The sequence below is a fragment of the Panthera tigris genome, chromosome C2, assembly GCF_018350195.1.
Source record: "Panthera tigris isolate Pti1 chromosome C2, P.tigris_Pti1_mat1.1, whole genome shotgun sequence".
Taxonomy (NCBI): Eukaryota; Metazoa; Chordata; class Mammalia; order Carnivora; family Felidae; genus Panthera; species Panthera tigris.
Window position 1 is genome coordinate 152,271,612 of NC_056668.1, and position 15,814 is coordinate 152,287,425.

General features: G+C 42.4%; 1 protein-coding gene across 10 annotated transcripts in view; it reads left to right on the forward strand.

The window, feature by feature from the left end:
- Nucleotides 1–15,814, forward strand: part of LRRFIP2 (LRR binding FLII interacting protein 2) — a 107,219-nt gene that overhangs the window by 79,063 nt on the left and 12,342 nt on the right. For 6 of the 10 annotated variants that reach the window (XM_042956633.1, XM_042956635.1, XM_042956636.1 and 3 more), the window contains 2 exons: nt 679–849; nt 9,349–9,441. In XM_042956633.1, the coding sequence (XP_042812567.1) occupies nt 679–849; nt 9,349–9,441 (264 nt within the window). Of the gene's footprint in view, nt 1–678; nt 850–9,348; nt 9,442–11,623; nt 11,717–15,814 lie in introns of all 10 variants that reach the window. The other 4 variants (XM_042956641.1, XM_042956632.1, XM_042956637.1 and 1 more) reach the window with 1 other exon arrangement.

Sequence of the window (15,814 nt, forward strand, 5' to 3'; positions counted from 1 at the left end):
ATATAGTTATTAAAAGATAGACTTGAAGCTGTTTTAAGCAGAAAGCTTTGAAGTATATAAAATTTCAGTTGTTTTTTGGTTGCTCTTTTTTTGTTGTCGTTGCTCTTTTTTTCATCGTTTTTGTATTGCTTACTTATTTAAGAATGACCAGAATTTGAATAATTGCTAGAAAAAATGTTTATACGTTTACATGAAAATTCTTATGCAGAACAGGAAAGAACTGAAAGCAGATGTCTAGGAAGCAGCAAAATTCAAATGAGTATGAAGCTTACTTGTGTAAGAGAGGCTGTATTATGTTGTATCATTGCATTCTGGGTACCGAATAGCTTGTTAAAAACAAGAGTAACGTTTCCGAAAACATTGATGATTCTTCGTTTTATGACTCTTAACAAATGTATGTGGTCTGCATACCTTTTCATCTTTCAGAGGCTACGTTGGTGCTTGATTTTGTTTTCTCGGATAGCAGAGAGCGTATAAAGTTCTCACGGTGGCACAATTGGCTTCTTACCGCCCTTCTGTTTCACGTGCATGTTACTAAACATGGAGATCCCCCGACTGCTTGTATTTTGCAAAAATGCACCTTCGTGTGTTTGTGCCAGTCCTGGATTTCCTGTCATATTGCATATAAGCGATGAGCATACTTTAGATATCAGGCTAATGGCTTTGACTTTCGTTTAGGAATCTTTGTCTGAAGTGGAAGAAAAATACAAGAAAGCCATGGTTTCCAACGCACAGTTAGACAACGAGAAGAACAACTTGATCTACCAGGTAGACACCCTCAAAGATGTTATTGAAGAACAGGAGGAACAGATGGCGGAATTTTATAGAGAAAATGAAGAGAAATCAAAGGTAACTGTGCGCCTTGTATCCTCTCTGTCTGGGTCAGAAAATTCACACCTGCCATTTGAAAGGTGCCGCGCTTGATGGAAGAGGGCTTTAGACCTGGAAGTGACGCTTCAGTCGAAACTGATTGTTCCAAGGAAACTCACAGAACGTGAGCTACCGGTGCCTAAAATATTTTCCTTTTTAAGTTCTTACAGAATCTGTCTAATTTTCTTAAGAAAAGTCTTATGACCTCCTTCCGTTTCTGAAGATAAAATGCAGCTCAAGTTTTATCTCTATTTTCTGTCTCTTAATTGCGGCAGTTTCAGCGAATTCCTTAATTTCTTCCTGTTTAAACTGGCTGCAAACTCCACAAAGCTCTGAAGACTTTCCGGGAGGCAGTTCATTTTGTTCTTTTCTTTTATTTCTATCATTTTTTAAGAGAATCTCTTTTCTAAATGATTAGAGAGAAGTTTTTAATCAGTTATTTAAAAACAGCAGGATGGAGACTTGGGTCAGATGTCAACAGATGTTTTCTTTAGAGGTTTGTAAGCTATACTGTTAGAATGTACAGACGGAAAATGAAACCCACTGTCCAAGGTTCATATTTGCCCTTTGACGCATGCAGAAAACAAATTGGGTTCTCTTTTAAAATGTTAATGTCAGTCCAAGCAGAGGACAAAAGGCTATTACTGCCAAAATATGAGTTGTGACAACATTGCAAAAATAAAAAGCCCAGAAAACAATTTCGGAAATGTGCATTGGTTACAAACATCAGTCATCTGAAGGGAGGGAAGCTGTTAATATAACCTCGAAGGGACTGGCATTAATACTGTAAATTCTAATAGGGATTTTTTTTTTTTCCTTGAGGATTGAAAATGTTCATTCCAGTCTGTTTTGGTCATGTTTAAAAAGTGTTCACAAGTGTTGGCCAAGAGTTTGGGAGAAGGAAGGATGAATAGGCAGCACATTGAGGATTTTTAGGGCAGTGATAGTGTTCTAATGGATACATTATCCATTTGTGGAAACCCATAGAATATACAATACCAAGAATGAACCTGCATGTAAACTGTGGGCTTTGGGTGTGGTGATATGTCACTGTGGGTTCAGCGACTGTAACGATTGTACCTCTCTGGTGCAGGATGTTGATAGCAGGTAGGAGAGCCTCTTTGGGTCGGGGGGAGGGCTATGTGGGAACTCTGTGCTTTCCACTCAACTCCCAAGAACCCAGAAGTGCTCTAAACAGTCAAGTCTACTAAAAAAAAAGTTAGGATAAGAAAACTTGTATCTGCACAAGTGGAAAAGAGACTTCTGGGTATTGTCATATTGGATGACAGGGCTCATTGCAGACTATGATTTGGTGGCATAGCTGGTTTCCTCTGTGATTCTTCCTGTTTCTTAAGGACCAGTTTTGGAGATTATGAACCATCATATTTATGTAGAGCCCTTGGACTCCTTTTTTTGCTTTTCCATGCTTTTTTCGTATCTATTTCTGGCTCTTTGCTTCTAGGAGATTAGAGGACAATCTCACGCTAAAGTATTTAATGTTCAGTGCTAAATGCCCTTGAGCATTTAAAAAAAAAAAAAAAACCTCCATGATTAACTTACTAAGCCACTTTCTTTTTCCCTTCTTTTTCTAAGATCTAGAGATGTCTTAGCATACATAGTGCTGTGGTTTTTAATTTTTATGTAGAAAAAAACTTGTGCTTTTCAAATCAAAAAAGTCTGTGAGCTTTTTAAATCCTCTGTGAATCTACTTCGGGTACCGTGATGCCAAAGACCTTGTCATAGCGTCTCTCTCTAGCGCACCTTCTCTCTGAGCTCTTCTCGGTAGAAATCGCCTCATGCGGGAGGCTCAGAGGTTCATGCTCGGAGACATACAGAGAGGTCAGGCGCTCAGGTATGTTTCATTGTAGCTCAGAAGGTAAGGGTGGAGAAGGACCATTCAATTAAAACAACAATATTAATATAGTTTTTCAGATGTCGTCAGTGCTTCCTACTGGGAATGTAATAACTACATCTTAAATATTCTGTCTGTACCTACTTTGGGGAAGAATGCCTGATTAGGAATGTCTCAAGTATATTATTCTTTTCTTTTTATTTTTTAATTAATTAATTAAAAAAAATTTTTTTTTAATGTTTATTTATTTTTGAGACAGAGAGAGACACAGCATGAGCAGGGAAGGGGCAGAGAGAGAGAGAGGGAGACACAGAATGTGAAGCAGGCTCCAGGCTCTGAGCTGTCAGCACAGAGCCCGATGTGGGGCTCGAACTCATGAACCGTGAGATCATGACCTGAGCCGAAGTCGGACGCTTAACCGACTGAGCCACCCAGACGCCCCAATTAATTTATTTTTTAATGTTGATTTATTTTTGAGAGACAGAGTGTGAGCGGGGAGGGGCAGAGAGAGAGACACACACAGAATCCAAAGCAGGCTCCAGGCTCTGAGGCATCAGCACAGAGCCTGATGCGGCATTTGAACTCACGAACCATGAGATCATGACCTGAGCCCAAGTTGGACGCTTAACCGACTGAACCACCCAGGTGCCCCATTATTCTTTTCTTAGTAGCTGTTTATTTTAGTAGGGGATTCTTTTTTTTTTTAAGCTTATCTGAGATTTTTAAAAAGTGTTTTATTACATATTTTAAAAATACAAAAAAAATAGACTATACTGAACCCTCCTAAAACCCATCACATACCCCCCAGCAACCATCAGTGTGTGGCCAATTTTACCCTGTCCACTTCCTTCATTCCTGTTCTTTGAGACAGGTCCTCAGTGTCTCATATTTTAATAAGAGTTTAGGTATGGCTCTCTAAGTGATATGGACTCCCTCTCTCTCTTTTTTTTTTTTTTTTTTAACTTTTTTTAACGTTTATTCATTTTTGAGAGAGCGCAAGGAGGGGTGGGGCAGAGAGAGAGGGAGATACAGAATCTGAAGTAGGCTCCAGTCTCTGAGCTGTCATCACAGAGCCCGACGTGGGGCTCCAACTCATGAACCGTGAGATCATGACCTGAGCTGAAGTCAGATGCTTAACTGACTGAGTCACCCAGGTGCCCCAGACTCCCTCTCTTTTTAAAACATAACCACAAGATAATTTCACATCTGAAAAATACAGAATAATTCCTTCATACTACCGATCCAACCATTGTTAAAATCTTAACGGCCTCCAGTGACCTAAGTTGTTTTCTTTTTTACACTTCAACAACAACGACCACCAAGGATCCAGATAAGTTCCACACATTGGAATTAGTTGTCATGTCTTTTAAGTCTCTTTTTATTTATAGGTTTCCTTTCATCTCTCTCTCTCTCTCTCTCTCTCTCTCTCTCTCTCTCTCTCTCTCTCTCTTTTCTCCCCTCCCTTGCAATTTGTGTGTTGAAGAGACTGGATTGCTTGGCTTAACAGTTTCCAACAGCCTTAGGGATTTTGCTGTTTTATCCCTATGGTGTCTTTAATGTGTTCCCTTTTCCTCTGTGTTTCCTGTAAACAGGTAGTTAGGTTTAGAGGCTTAAACAAATACAGGTGTAGCGTTTTTGGCAAGTTCACTCCATAGGTTGTCTTCCTTCAGGAGGCCCTGATGTGTGGCTCTTTCTTTTTGTAATGCTGTCGCTGGGTGCTTCGGTCTGTTAGTTGACCAGGCGCTGTAAAATGGGACGTTCTAAGTCCATCATTACTGTTTTCTTTGACTATGTTAAAGTGGATTGGGGCTATAATTCACATACCATATGTTGTAGTTCATCTGTTTGAAGTGTACAATTCAGGGCCTTTGTACATTCACAGTTACGTGCAGCCATCCCCAGTTTCAGAGTCCTGTAGTCTTGTCGGAAAGAAACCCCGTGTCCTGTAGCTGTTATCCCCCTGTCTCCCGCCCCCTCAGCCCTACGTAACCACTGGTCTGCCTTCTGTGTCTATAGAGTTCCTCTTTCTAGATTTGCATTTAGTCGAGTCATATAATATGTGGTCTTTTGAGACTGGCTTCTTTCACTTAGCTTAAATCTTTCTGAGGTTCACTCATGCTGTAGTAGGAGTCACTACTTTCCCTGCTTTTTTATAGCCTAATACTATCCCATTGTGTGGGTATAGCACATTTCGTATGTCCATTTGGGTGTTGATGCACATTCTCCCCCCTCCCCCTTGTGAATAATGCTGCTGTAAACATTTGTGTACGAGTTTTTGTGTAGACGTATGCTGTCCTTTCTGTGAAGTGTATACCTGGGAGTGGAATTGCCGGTCACATGGCAACGCCATGTTCAACCATTTGAGGAATGCCAGAGTGGTTTCCAGAGTGGCTGCGCCATTTCACATTCCCAGCAGCAGGGCATGTGAGTTCTGATCTCTCTATACCCTCACCAACATCTGTTATTGTCTGACTTTTTTTAGAGCCGTCCTAGCAGCTGTGGTTTTGATTTGCGTTTTCCTGATAACTAATGGTTTTGAGTATATTTTCATGTATTTATTGACTCTTTGTATATCTTTCTCAGAAAAATACATCTTTTGCCTATTTTTAACTTGGGTTGTCTGCTTATAATCGAGTTGTAAGAGTTTATGTATTCCAGATACAAGTCCCTTATCAGATACAGCCTAAAAGCATGTTTTAAAATATCATTATGAAGTCAAGAATTCAAACATTTGATGATTCGAATTCATTGTAGCTTTTATTCTTAGTCGATTTTCAAGTTGTTCAACCTTTAACTAATATGAGTGTCTTCAGGTTGATTTCCAAGTAGCTTTGACTCATTGTAAGTCTCGCCGTCTTGGTAAATTCTCTGCTACCTAGCACGAGAAAGGGTTCCAGGTTCGTCTGGTCGTTTCTTGCTCCAGACCTGGAACCAGCTGTTTGTCCGGGGTGCTGGCTCTCGTAGGGGGGGCAGTGTGCGTGCTAGAGAGCTCTTGCCACCGAGAGGATCATGGTTTATAAAGGCCTTTTTAGTGGATATATAGGAAATGTTTATGTGGGGTACGTTTTTCTTTGTAAAGTCAAAACACATTACGAATTTATGCTGGTAGTTCTAGTTCACGTTCAGGACTCAAGCATTTTTCCTTACCCTCCGTCTCACACGTGCATGTCTCCGTTTTCCCACTGCCCGTTCTCAAAGTCACTGGGGATGATAGTAATTATGTTATATTCTGTTCTCATTGCTGTGCCCCACAGTACTCAGAATAGCAATACCAATGTCACCACCAACGATATAATTACTGAAAATAGTTAAAAGTTTTTTGTGTTCTTCTGTTGGGTTGTTACTTTGCTGCTAGCCTATGTATAGCCCAAGCATTGGTTTTAAAAGTTACTCAAAATAGTTTCTCTCTCTGTGCTTATGCTGCTACCTGGATATATAGTTAGGCTCAGTGTATTTTATGTTCAGTATTTAGGAGTTGCTTTTAAAATTTTTATCTTTAAATAATTTTCGCTTTTAACTGGGGTAAAAAGTACAACGAAGTTTACCGGCTTAACAGTTTTAAATTGTTACAGTTCAGTGATACCAAGTACATTCACATTGTTGTGCAGTGAGAACTTTCCCATCTTGCAAAACTGAAACTCTGTTACACAACAGCTCCCGTCCGCGTGCCCTCCGCTCCTGGCAACGACCGACAGTTCTACCTGCTCTGTGGGTCTGGCTGCTCTGGGCGTCTCATAAGTGAGCTCATACAGGGTCTGTCTTTTTGTGACTGGCTTGTTTCACTAGCGTAATGCCCTCAGGTTTCACCCATGTTAGCACGTGTCAGAATTCCCTTCCTGAATAATATTGTAGTGTATCTGTGTACCACATTGTGTTTATCCATTCATTTGCTGGTGGACACTTGGGTTGCTTCCATCAGGAATTGCTTTTTCAATTTAATTTCGTTGCAGTTACATAACATTTAAATGTATCTGAAGTCAAATCAAAGAAAATATACTCAAAGAAATCAGTCTTCTATCTCTTCATTCCTGTTTCTTGAGGGAATTTTTCACCTAAATAGTTTATTCTTCCTTTTTTTTTTTTTTTTTTTTGCTTAAGAAGGTAGATCTCTTTTGCTATTCAAAAAATATATATACAAATGTGTATGTTTTTATTTCCCCCCCTTTCTTAGAAAATGGTAGCATACTGTAAATACCTTTCCATACCTTGATGACTGTGACCTTTATGATTGTGTATCTTCTTCACTCTTTTGTATTATTACATAGTTAATTCCGTTGTGTGTGTGTCCTGTAGTTTATTCCACCAGCTCCCTATTAATGGACATTTGAATTGTTGGCAGTCTTTTGCTGTTAAAAATAGTCCTGCAGAAATGGTGTACTACATAAGTCCTTTTGCATTTTTGCTGGCCTGTCTACGGGAGTCGTCAAAGTGGGTTTACTGGGTCTAAGGGTATGGTAATTCTGTCGGATCTGCCGGATTCCCTTTGTGGTAGTAGTGATGCCATTTCGGATTCCTGTCAAAATGTGCAAGAGGGCCTGTTCCCTTCCCCATAGAATTTTCTTGAATATGTTGTCAAGTTTTGGACGAGTGCTTCAGTGGGACATAGAGTTTTAACTTCTTGTTCTCTTAGTATGATCATCTTTTTATATTCAGAGTGATTTCTGTTTTTTTCTGTGAACTGTCCGTATCTTTAGACTATTTTTCTATATAGTAGTGTTTTTTCTTCCTAAGCTTAGAGACTCTATATAGAGAGATAGTCATGTTTTGTCTCTGATGTAAGTTGTAATTTATTTTTTACAGCTTATCATTTGTATTTTTACTTTTCTTTTTTTTTTTTTTAATTTTTTTTTTTTAACGTTTATTTATTTTTGAGACAGAGAGAGACAGAGCATGAACGGGGGAGGGGCAGAGAGAGAGGGAGACACAGAATTGGAAGCAGGCTCCAGGCCCTGAGCCAGGCCCAGAGCCCGACGCGGGGCTCGAACTCACGGACCGCGAGATCCTGACCTGAGCCGAAGTCGGACGCTTAACTGACTGAGCCACCCAGGCGCCCCGTATTTTTACTTTTCTTAAAGTGCCTTTTGCCATTCAAAAGTTTGTATGTAGTCTAACTTATTACCCATTTCCTATTCTTGCTTACAGATTTTTGGATTTTTTAGTACTGTTTTCCCTACTCTTTGGTTATAGGAATTCACTCACTTTTTTCTCTAGTAACTATATCCTTCCTTCCTTCTCTCTTTTTCCCTCTCTTCTTTCTGTGCACTTCCAATCCATTTGAAATTTGTCTCGGTGTATAGTCTGAGGTGTGGTTCCAATTTTCTTTTTCCATTTGGATATACGGTTTTTCCAGGGTCATGACATAAAAGTCTGTCTTTTCTCATTGATTTGAGATGCTCTTCTTGTTTTGTTGTTTAATATATTTGACATGTAACTGGGTATATTTCTGGATTTTCTGTTCTGCTCTCTGTGCTCATAAGCCATTACAACATTGTTTTAATTATGTAGGTCTTATATCCAGTAAGGCTAGCTTTCTGTTTTTTCAGTGTTTTTCCTGGCTGTTTTTTCTTACGTTTTTCTTACAAATTTTACAATCAGCTTCTCTTAACTCTGATGAGAAAAAAGCCTAATAGTATTTTTATTTGGACTGCATTAAATGTATAGATTTATTTGGGGGAGAACTGACATTTTTATGATACTGAGGTGTTTTTTTTTTTTTTAATTTTTTATTACATTTATTTATTTTTGAGAGACAGAATGAGAGTCAAGGTGAGAGCAGGGGAGGGGCAGAGAGAGAGGGAGACACGGAATCTGAAGCAGGCTCCAGGCTCTGAGCTGTCAGCACAGAGCCCGATTCAGGGTTCAAACCCACAAACCGTGAGAGCATGACCTGAGCTGAAGTCGGACGCCTAACCGACTGAGCCACCCAGGTGCCCTGATACTGAGTCTTTTTATCCAGGAAGATGGTATACCTTTCTGTTTGTTTAGTCCTACTTGTCTTTCAGGAATATATATTTCTTAGTGTTTGTTTGTTTTGAGAGAGAGAGAGAGAGAGAGAGAGAGAGACTGAGAGAGGGGGAGAGGGAGAGGGAGAATCCCAAGCAGGCTCCATACTGTCGGTGCAGAGCCAGACGTGGGGCTTGATCCCATGAACCGTGAGATCATGACCTGAGCTGAATCAATACTTAACCGACTGAACCACCCAGGCGCCCTCAGGAACATTGTATATAATTTTCCTCATATTGATTTTTGGGTATTTCCTATATGTTTACACATGTATTTTTAAAAATTTTATGTTGTGATCGTGTGTTTATTGTATTTTCTCTCTAGATTATATTTATGAAGATTATTGAGTTTTATATGTTAATTTTACGACCTGTTACTTTATTAAGTCATCTCATAGTTCTTAGTAATTTTGCCATTGATGAGTCTGGGCTTTCGTCTCCTAGGAGATGAAAGATGTTAATTTTCTGAACCTTTCCATAGAATACGGCATTTTTCTAAGTTGCTGTGCCTGGGAAGCCCAGGTGTGTTTCTGGAGGTTATGCGCCGCCTGTTACTCTGGTGTAGGTGGCCCAGTGTCTTGTGCGCCATTGTCTGTGCAAACCGTGCCACTTGTGTATTAACAGGAGTTGGAAAGGCAGAGACACATGTGCAGCGTGCTGCAGCATAAGATGGATGAGCTTAAAGAAGGCCTTCGGCAGAGAGACGAGCTCATCGAGGTAGGTGCGGGCCCTGGGGAAGTACTTAATTTGGAAACGAAGCGCTGGGTGGGACGAGGGGGTGTGCGCTGGGAGGGGAGGGAGTTAAGATGCCACAGTTTCCTGGCCTCTTCCTCACCCTAAAGTTTCACACCCGTGATACATCAGGTCAGGCTTAAAAAGTTGACGCTACCAGTCTTACAAACGTTCCCGCTCTTGCCAGCGGAAGCTTCTGTAATTGTCTTTTGTTCCTCAGCACATTCTTTCCTCAAGTTACCTTAGAAAGCGAGCGAAAGGAAAAAGCAGGAGCACCATCGTTCTTTGGCATGTGGTGGGTGCTGTGTGTCGAGACGGGAGCCTTGGGGAGTGAGGCGTTTGGTCTTTGCCGAGGCAGCCAGATGACAAGGCCGAGTCGCCGTGACGCCTTCCCGCAGAAGGGTGGAGCTCGGCGGCAGCGCAGAGGCTGTGCTCGGGGAGGAGCCCGGGGTGGCAGCAGCGGGGTCCCCCAGGGGGCTCCGAGAGTGCTCCTCATCCCTCCCCTGTGAGCATCCCTGATTTCCTGTGAATGTGGTTTTCCCGCTCGAGGCTGTCGTGTTTTGTAAGCGTCTGGGCAGGGGTCCCGCCCGCTGGCTCGGTGTGGGTATCAGAGGTGTCTCGCGTGCGCCTGATGCCACGAGGGCGATTTCAGGAAGGCCAGCTCTCGAGGATCCCCGGGACGTGCCTCCTGTGCCACACCGGTGCTTGTCCACCTTCCTGTCGCTCAGCACCCGCCCTGCCCCCTCTGTTTCTTTTCCCCCTTGGACCCGCCTCACCTAATCCCTCACCCTGTAAGTCAGTTAAGAAACCAATTCATGGAGGAAAAGAAATGCCTGCTTTTTTGTCCGTGGATCTGTGTCACTTCTCTTCATCCTTGAGAAGAACTGAATGTAGCCTGCCGAAAGCAGGTGGAGTTTGTGAATCTAAACACGGACACAGATAACCCTTTGAAAATATCAGATGACATGTGAAGTTAGTTGTCCTAGTTTTTCCATTTATGGCATGGAGCGTAATATCTCAATTTTGTACCCTGCTGGTGTTCAAAAATAATGGGAATTCCTCTCCTTTTTTGTCCTTTTGTGTTTTTTGTGTCAATATGCCAGCCACTTGTTATTTCTTCTTCTAATTAAGATGTATACTTTTCCCCGTTTTTGATTTGGAAAGAATAGTAAAACTGCTTTGGCAGCTGCCTCTCAAATTCAGTAGCTTAAGTCAGAATTGGTTAAGTGTTCTAGCTTTTAATTTGATGATTGTGCTTAAGAGGAACTGTAATGCTTGATTCCTGTAACTTGTCACCGTGGTTTCTCTAAAAGCCGGGGGTGCTGGATATACAAACTTTAAAAAAACCTTAGTTTTGGGAGTTTTCATGTTTAGAATTGACATCTCTCAGATGTGAATACCCATGTTTACGTATAACTGCCAAACCTTGAATGTGACAAAATAATGCTTTGAGGTCTTGCGTGGTTAAGTAGATGAGAAATGTGTAAGTTGAGAAGGTAGGAGATGGTAATTTGCCAGTAACTTTTAAAAGCAAACCTGTTAAATATAAAAGGATACACGTTGAGCCTCATTGCCTGAGGAGGACAGTTGTTTAGGATTCCCTGGACACTGCGTTCCAGTGTTTCTAAAAACCAACAGGACTGTTTATTCAATTCATGGTACTCTTGCTACCGTAGGTTCTGCTGACAAGTTCAGAATGATTCAGCTGAGATACGGCTCCCTTGTATTCTTCAGCTGTGCTTCAAAAAAGGAAGTTTAAAACCACTGCTTGTTCTCGGTGATAAGGATCATTTGTCCATAAGCAAATCTGCGTCTCCCTCTCTAGAAACGTCACTCGTTCCATGTTGGGGAGAGTCCGTTTCCAGAGGAGCACACGTGGGGCCGCATGCACACAGAGGCCCCGCCTGGCCTGCTGCCCCATAGCTGTGGTTGCAACAGCTACTCCCGGTTTCCTTGTGGCAAGCCAGGGGGAGTCGTGCTGCCGAGACACGGGATGTCATCTTGCCCTTTAGCAAGCAACTCTGGCTTTTCCTGTTGATCGCAGACTTTCTTTCTCCCTTTTTAAAGTTTCCTTACCAGCTTTATTTCTGTTCTGTTTGCCTCCCTCTGACCCCCTCCATTTTTCTTTCTGCTTTTTTTATTACTTCTCTCCCCTCTTCCTCTGCAGGAGAATCAGCGAATGCAGCAGAAAATAGACACCATGACAAAAGAGGTGTTTGACCTCCAGGAGACACTTCTTTGGAAAGATAAACACATTAGGGTACGAGATGACATTGGGCTTTGGTCTGAAGCTCATTGATGAGGAACAGGCCAATAGAATTTAACCTAGAGGTTCCTAAAAATCCGTCCTTTGGGTTATTTTTGAGCATTTATGCACGGAAATGTGAGTAAAAGCAGAAGAAGAACAAAACTTCCAGGGGGAAACCTGATCCCGTGCCTGGAAGGAACTCTTCTTTCTAGCTGACTGTGGGATTCTGAAACCTACAAGTAGGAACTTTCTAGGGAAGTTTATTTCCCCAGGATTCTTATCCAGAAGCAGCCACAGGCATTTAATTCAAACTCTGTGGGTAACTTGATATCCTTACATTGCAAGAATTTTGGATGAGAAGCGAGAGAACAGTGAGTGGGGGGTAGAAGACAAGTAATTAGTATCCCATAAATCCCTGGTGAATAAAATAGGGGGGATTAACATCATCGTCGTTACGGAAGTGGATAGGAATGTGAGATTGGCCAGGGCTGCCAAACTGTGACGTCATCTCTAATTATGACCCCATGACTCCCCAAAGCAGGGGCCCCGATGAGGAAAGTCCTCAGTGCTTTTTCCCTAAGGCCTTCAGGTAGATTCCAGGCACACAGGAGGCTGGAAAAATGCCCCCCAGTTCCTCCTGTGTCACCCCTTTGACACGTGCCCCGTCTCCTGGCGTGGACTCGGGGTCGTGCGGCAGGGCTTCCACGCAGCCACAGCTGCCAGAGCAGCGCTTTCCTCGTCAGGAAGGGGCTGCGGGGGACGCAGCAGACAGAGGAAGCCCCTGTCCCAAGACCGTGGTGAAAAAGCCTTTTCTGCTTGACAAGGTTTGGTGGCGTGGGGGGAAGTTGGCACAGACCCCCAAGAGCGCCTGCGTGGACCCGGGATGAGAAGCCCTCTGGGTCCATGTCCTTCATTGTTGGGAGGGCTCTCGGGTGCTTCTCATCCCTCCAGGGACCTATCCTCTTAGGAATGAACACATGGGAAACAAAATTACTTCTTAAGAGTTTGGTAGACCAAAAGTTTTAAAGAAATAAAGCTACCTTTTTAGAATTTCTTATATTTAAATAATGGAGTTTCTAAAATTCCACCCCAAATTAGAAGAGCCTTCTGGAATATAAATTAACAACAGTTAAGAGTTTGGAAATTTTGATTGTCATCTGCTGATCTCATTGAAATTTTTACTTGGGGAATTTAAAATGAGATGTGAAAAATGTGTGGCACTAAGGAGTAGTTTGAAAGTTTGGTTGAAGTCTGGTCACAATCCAGAATGGTCTTCTTTTAGGACCTTCCATGATTTCCATTTTGTGTAATTATCTTAGTATTTAAACTGAGTATTTTGGATCAGCCATAGGAAAACCCCAACCCACACAGTCCAATAAAATAGCTATTCAAAATAAAACAAAAATTTTTTTTCTACCAAAAAGATGTGCTGATAGTTGAGACACAAATTTTTTGACTTTTAAGTTTTCCTGGCATTACTGAATGACTAAGTGGCTATCTTCTTTCTGTGTGGTATATAATAATGTGTTCCTTTGGCTTTTTTTTTTTTTTAAGTTACACTTAAAGAATTTCACATGCAATTGTGAGAAGTAATACAGAGAGATCCTGTATGCCCTTCATCCACTTTTCCCCTAAGGTCACGTCTTACAAAGTGCCACAGCCAGGATATTGACCTTGATGTAGGCAAAGCACAGAACATTCTCATCACCACGAAGGATCCCTCCAGTTGCCCTTTCATGGCCTTGTCCACCACCTCCCTTACTCCTTGCCGAGCCCTGGCGGCCGCCAATCTGTTCTCATTTCTGTGATTTGGCCACTACGAGCCCTATCACAGAAATGGAATCATACGGTATTTAACCCTTTGGGGTTATGTTTTTCACTCAGCACAGTTCCCTGGAGATTCACCCAAGTTGCATGTATTAGTAGTTGGTCCCTCCTTTGACTTTTTTTGGAAAGTTTCTAAATTATGGTAAAGTACAAATAACGTACAGCTTACCACTCGAACCAGTTTTCGGCGTCGAGTTCGGTGGTCCTGAGTACGTCCACAGTGTTGTGCTACCGTCACCACGGTCCGTCTCCAGGGCTCCTTCGCCCTGCGCAACTGAAACTGTGCCTGTTAAGCGCCAACTCCCCACCCTCCTCCCCAGCCCCCGGCAGCCACCATTCCACGCTCCGTCTCTACGGACTTACTGCTCTAGGCACCTCACGTAATTATCAGACGGAATCAGACGGCCTTTGTCCTTCTGTGACTGCCTTATTTCACTTCCCATCGGGTCCTCAAGGCTTCTCTGTGGTGGGGCAGGTGTCAGAATGCCCTTCCTTTTTAAGACCGAATGAGAAATATTTCATTGTCCGGACGCACCACGTTTTGTTTAGCCACTCGTCTGTTGGTGGACAGACCCGTGGTTGGCTTCCACCTTTTGGCTGTTGTGAATAATGCTGCTGTGAACATGAGTTTGCAAATACCTCTTTGTGACCCTGCTTTCATTTCTTCGGCTGTATACCCAGGAGTGGAAATGCTGCATAATATGGCGATGGTATGTTTAAGTTTTTTGGGGACCAGCCACACTGTATTCCACAGCCACTGCCCCATTTCACATTCCCATCGAGCACTGCGTAGGGGTTCCGTTACCAACACCTGTTTTCCGTTTTTCCGATAGCCATCCTGATGCCCCCCCATGACTTGCCCAAGACGCATTTTCAACACAGTCAGTGACTCCCTAATGCACCACTTGCCTCTAGCTTCATTTTCAAGATTTCAAGTTAGTAACTTAATAAAGGAACATGGCCATTATTTTCATGCTACAGTTTGGTTCTCTTTAGTTCTTCCTTCATTGATCCTTGTAGTCGTGCACACAGCCCGAAAGCAGCTCTAAGTGCCAGGTGGCTACATGTAGAATAAATGCATCCAAAGGACTTTTCGATCTAGATAGCCCAGGGTGAGACTCACTCCCATTCTGACGAAAGATATTTCTGCCCCTGTGCAATTATATGGAGAGTTAACCTGTTGCCCAAAAGTGCAGCCTGTTATACGTATCTTCCAGACTTCTTGACACTAGCATTTGAGGTTAGGTCAGGGGTAAAGAATTCTTTAGATCTCCGCAAGCATGTACTTTTTACCCTAAGAAAAAAATCTGCTGTATGAGCTATTACTGAATGCAAACACAGGGTAGTGGTTTTATGGTCAGGTACTACAGAGGATTTCAGATCCGGCGTGAGTACATTTGTTCCAATTATAAGGTATTTTGGTAGTCTCCAAACTTTGTGGTGAAGTGGGAGAACTTATAGGATGTATTTTATTTTCCCGTCCATAATTATGGGAAGATGAAGTTTAAAAAGTCCAAAAGTAAAGCTGTCCATTGCCAGAAGACGTAGAAAGAGGAGCGAATGGCACGTACCAGCATTTGCTAGAATGTCCAGTTTCAAATTGGTCTGTTCCTGAGAGACCGTGTATATTCAGTGCTGGTGTTTCTGTGGAGCATGCCGTGGCTGTGATCACTGACCCAGCTGTGTGTGGTGTGATGCACGCGTAACTGTGCACGCAGATACCAATAACCCACAGAGTCTAACCGAGCGGAGGTCCGGGTGTCTGTCAACAGATGGGAAAGTATTGCTTGTGCTTTTTTGTCCTGATGTGACACTTGTCGTTAATGGAATGGCATGGGAGTATTAGCGTGAAGGGTCAGGGTAAATGCCTCATGATGCTAGAAACTCAAAGTGTCAACTTATAGGCAGAGTTAAGACACACCATATGGTGTGAATGTAAATTGTTGAAAAGAAATGAGATCTTGACGTTGCAGTTTGGGTGAGCAAGGAGTAGGACTTGCCCTTACACACTGCTTTTCCAGCAACATTGAGACGACAGTAAGGAAACGTAATTGTGGCTTTTTTAGGGCTGTGATATAGAAAAAGTATGCAAAGGCTTTGGAACTGAAAAGAACTGGCGTTGGCACTTACTGGGACTTTGGGCAAGAAAAGCATAACCTCTCTGGGCCTCAATTTTCTCATCTGTGAAATGGGGATAACACAAGTACAGGATATATAAGGGAGAGATTATATATGTAAACATATTAGGGCGGATTTTATGTCTTTGTAGCAGCGCCTGCTGTA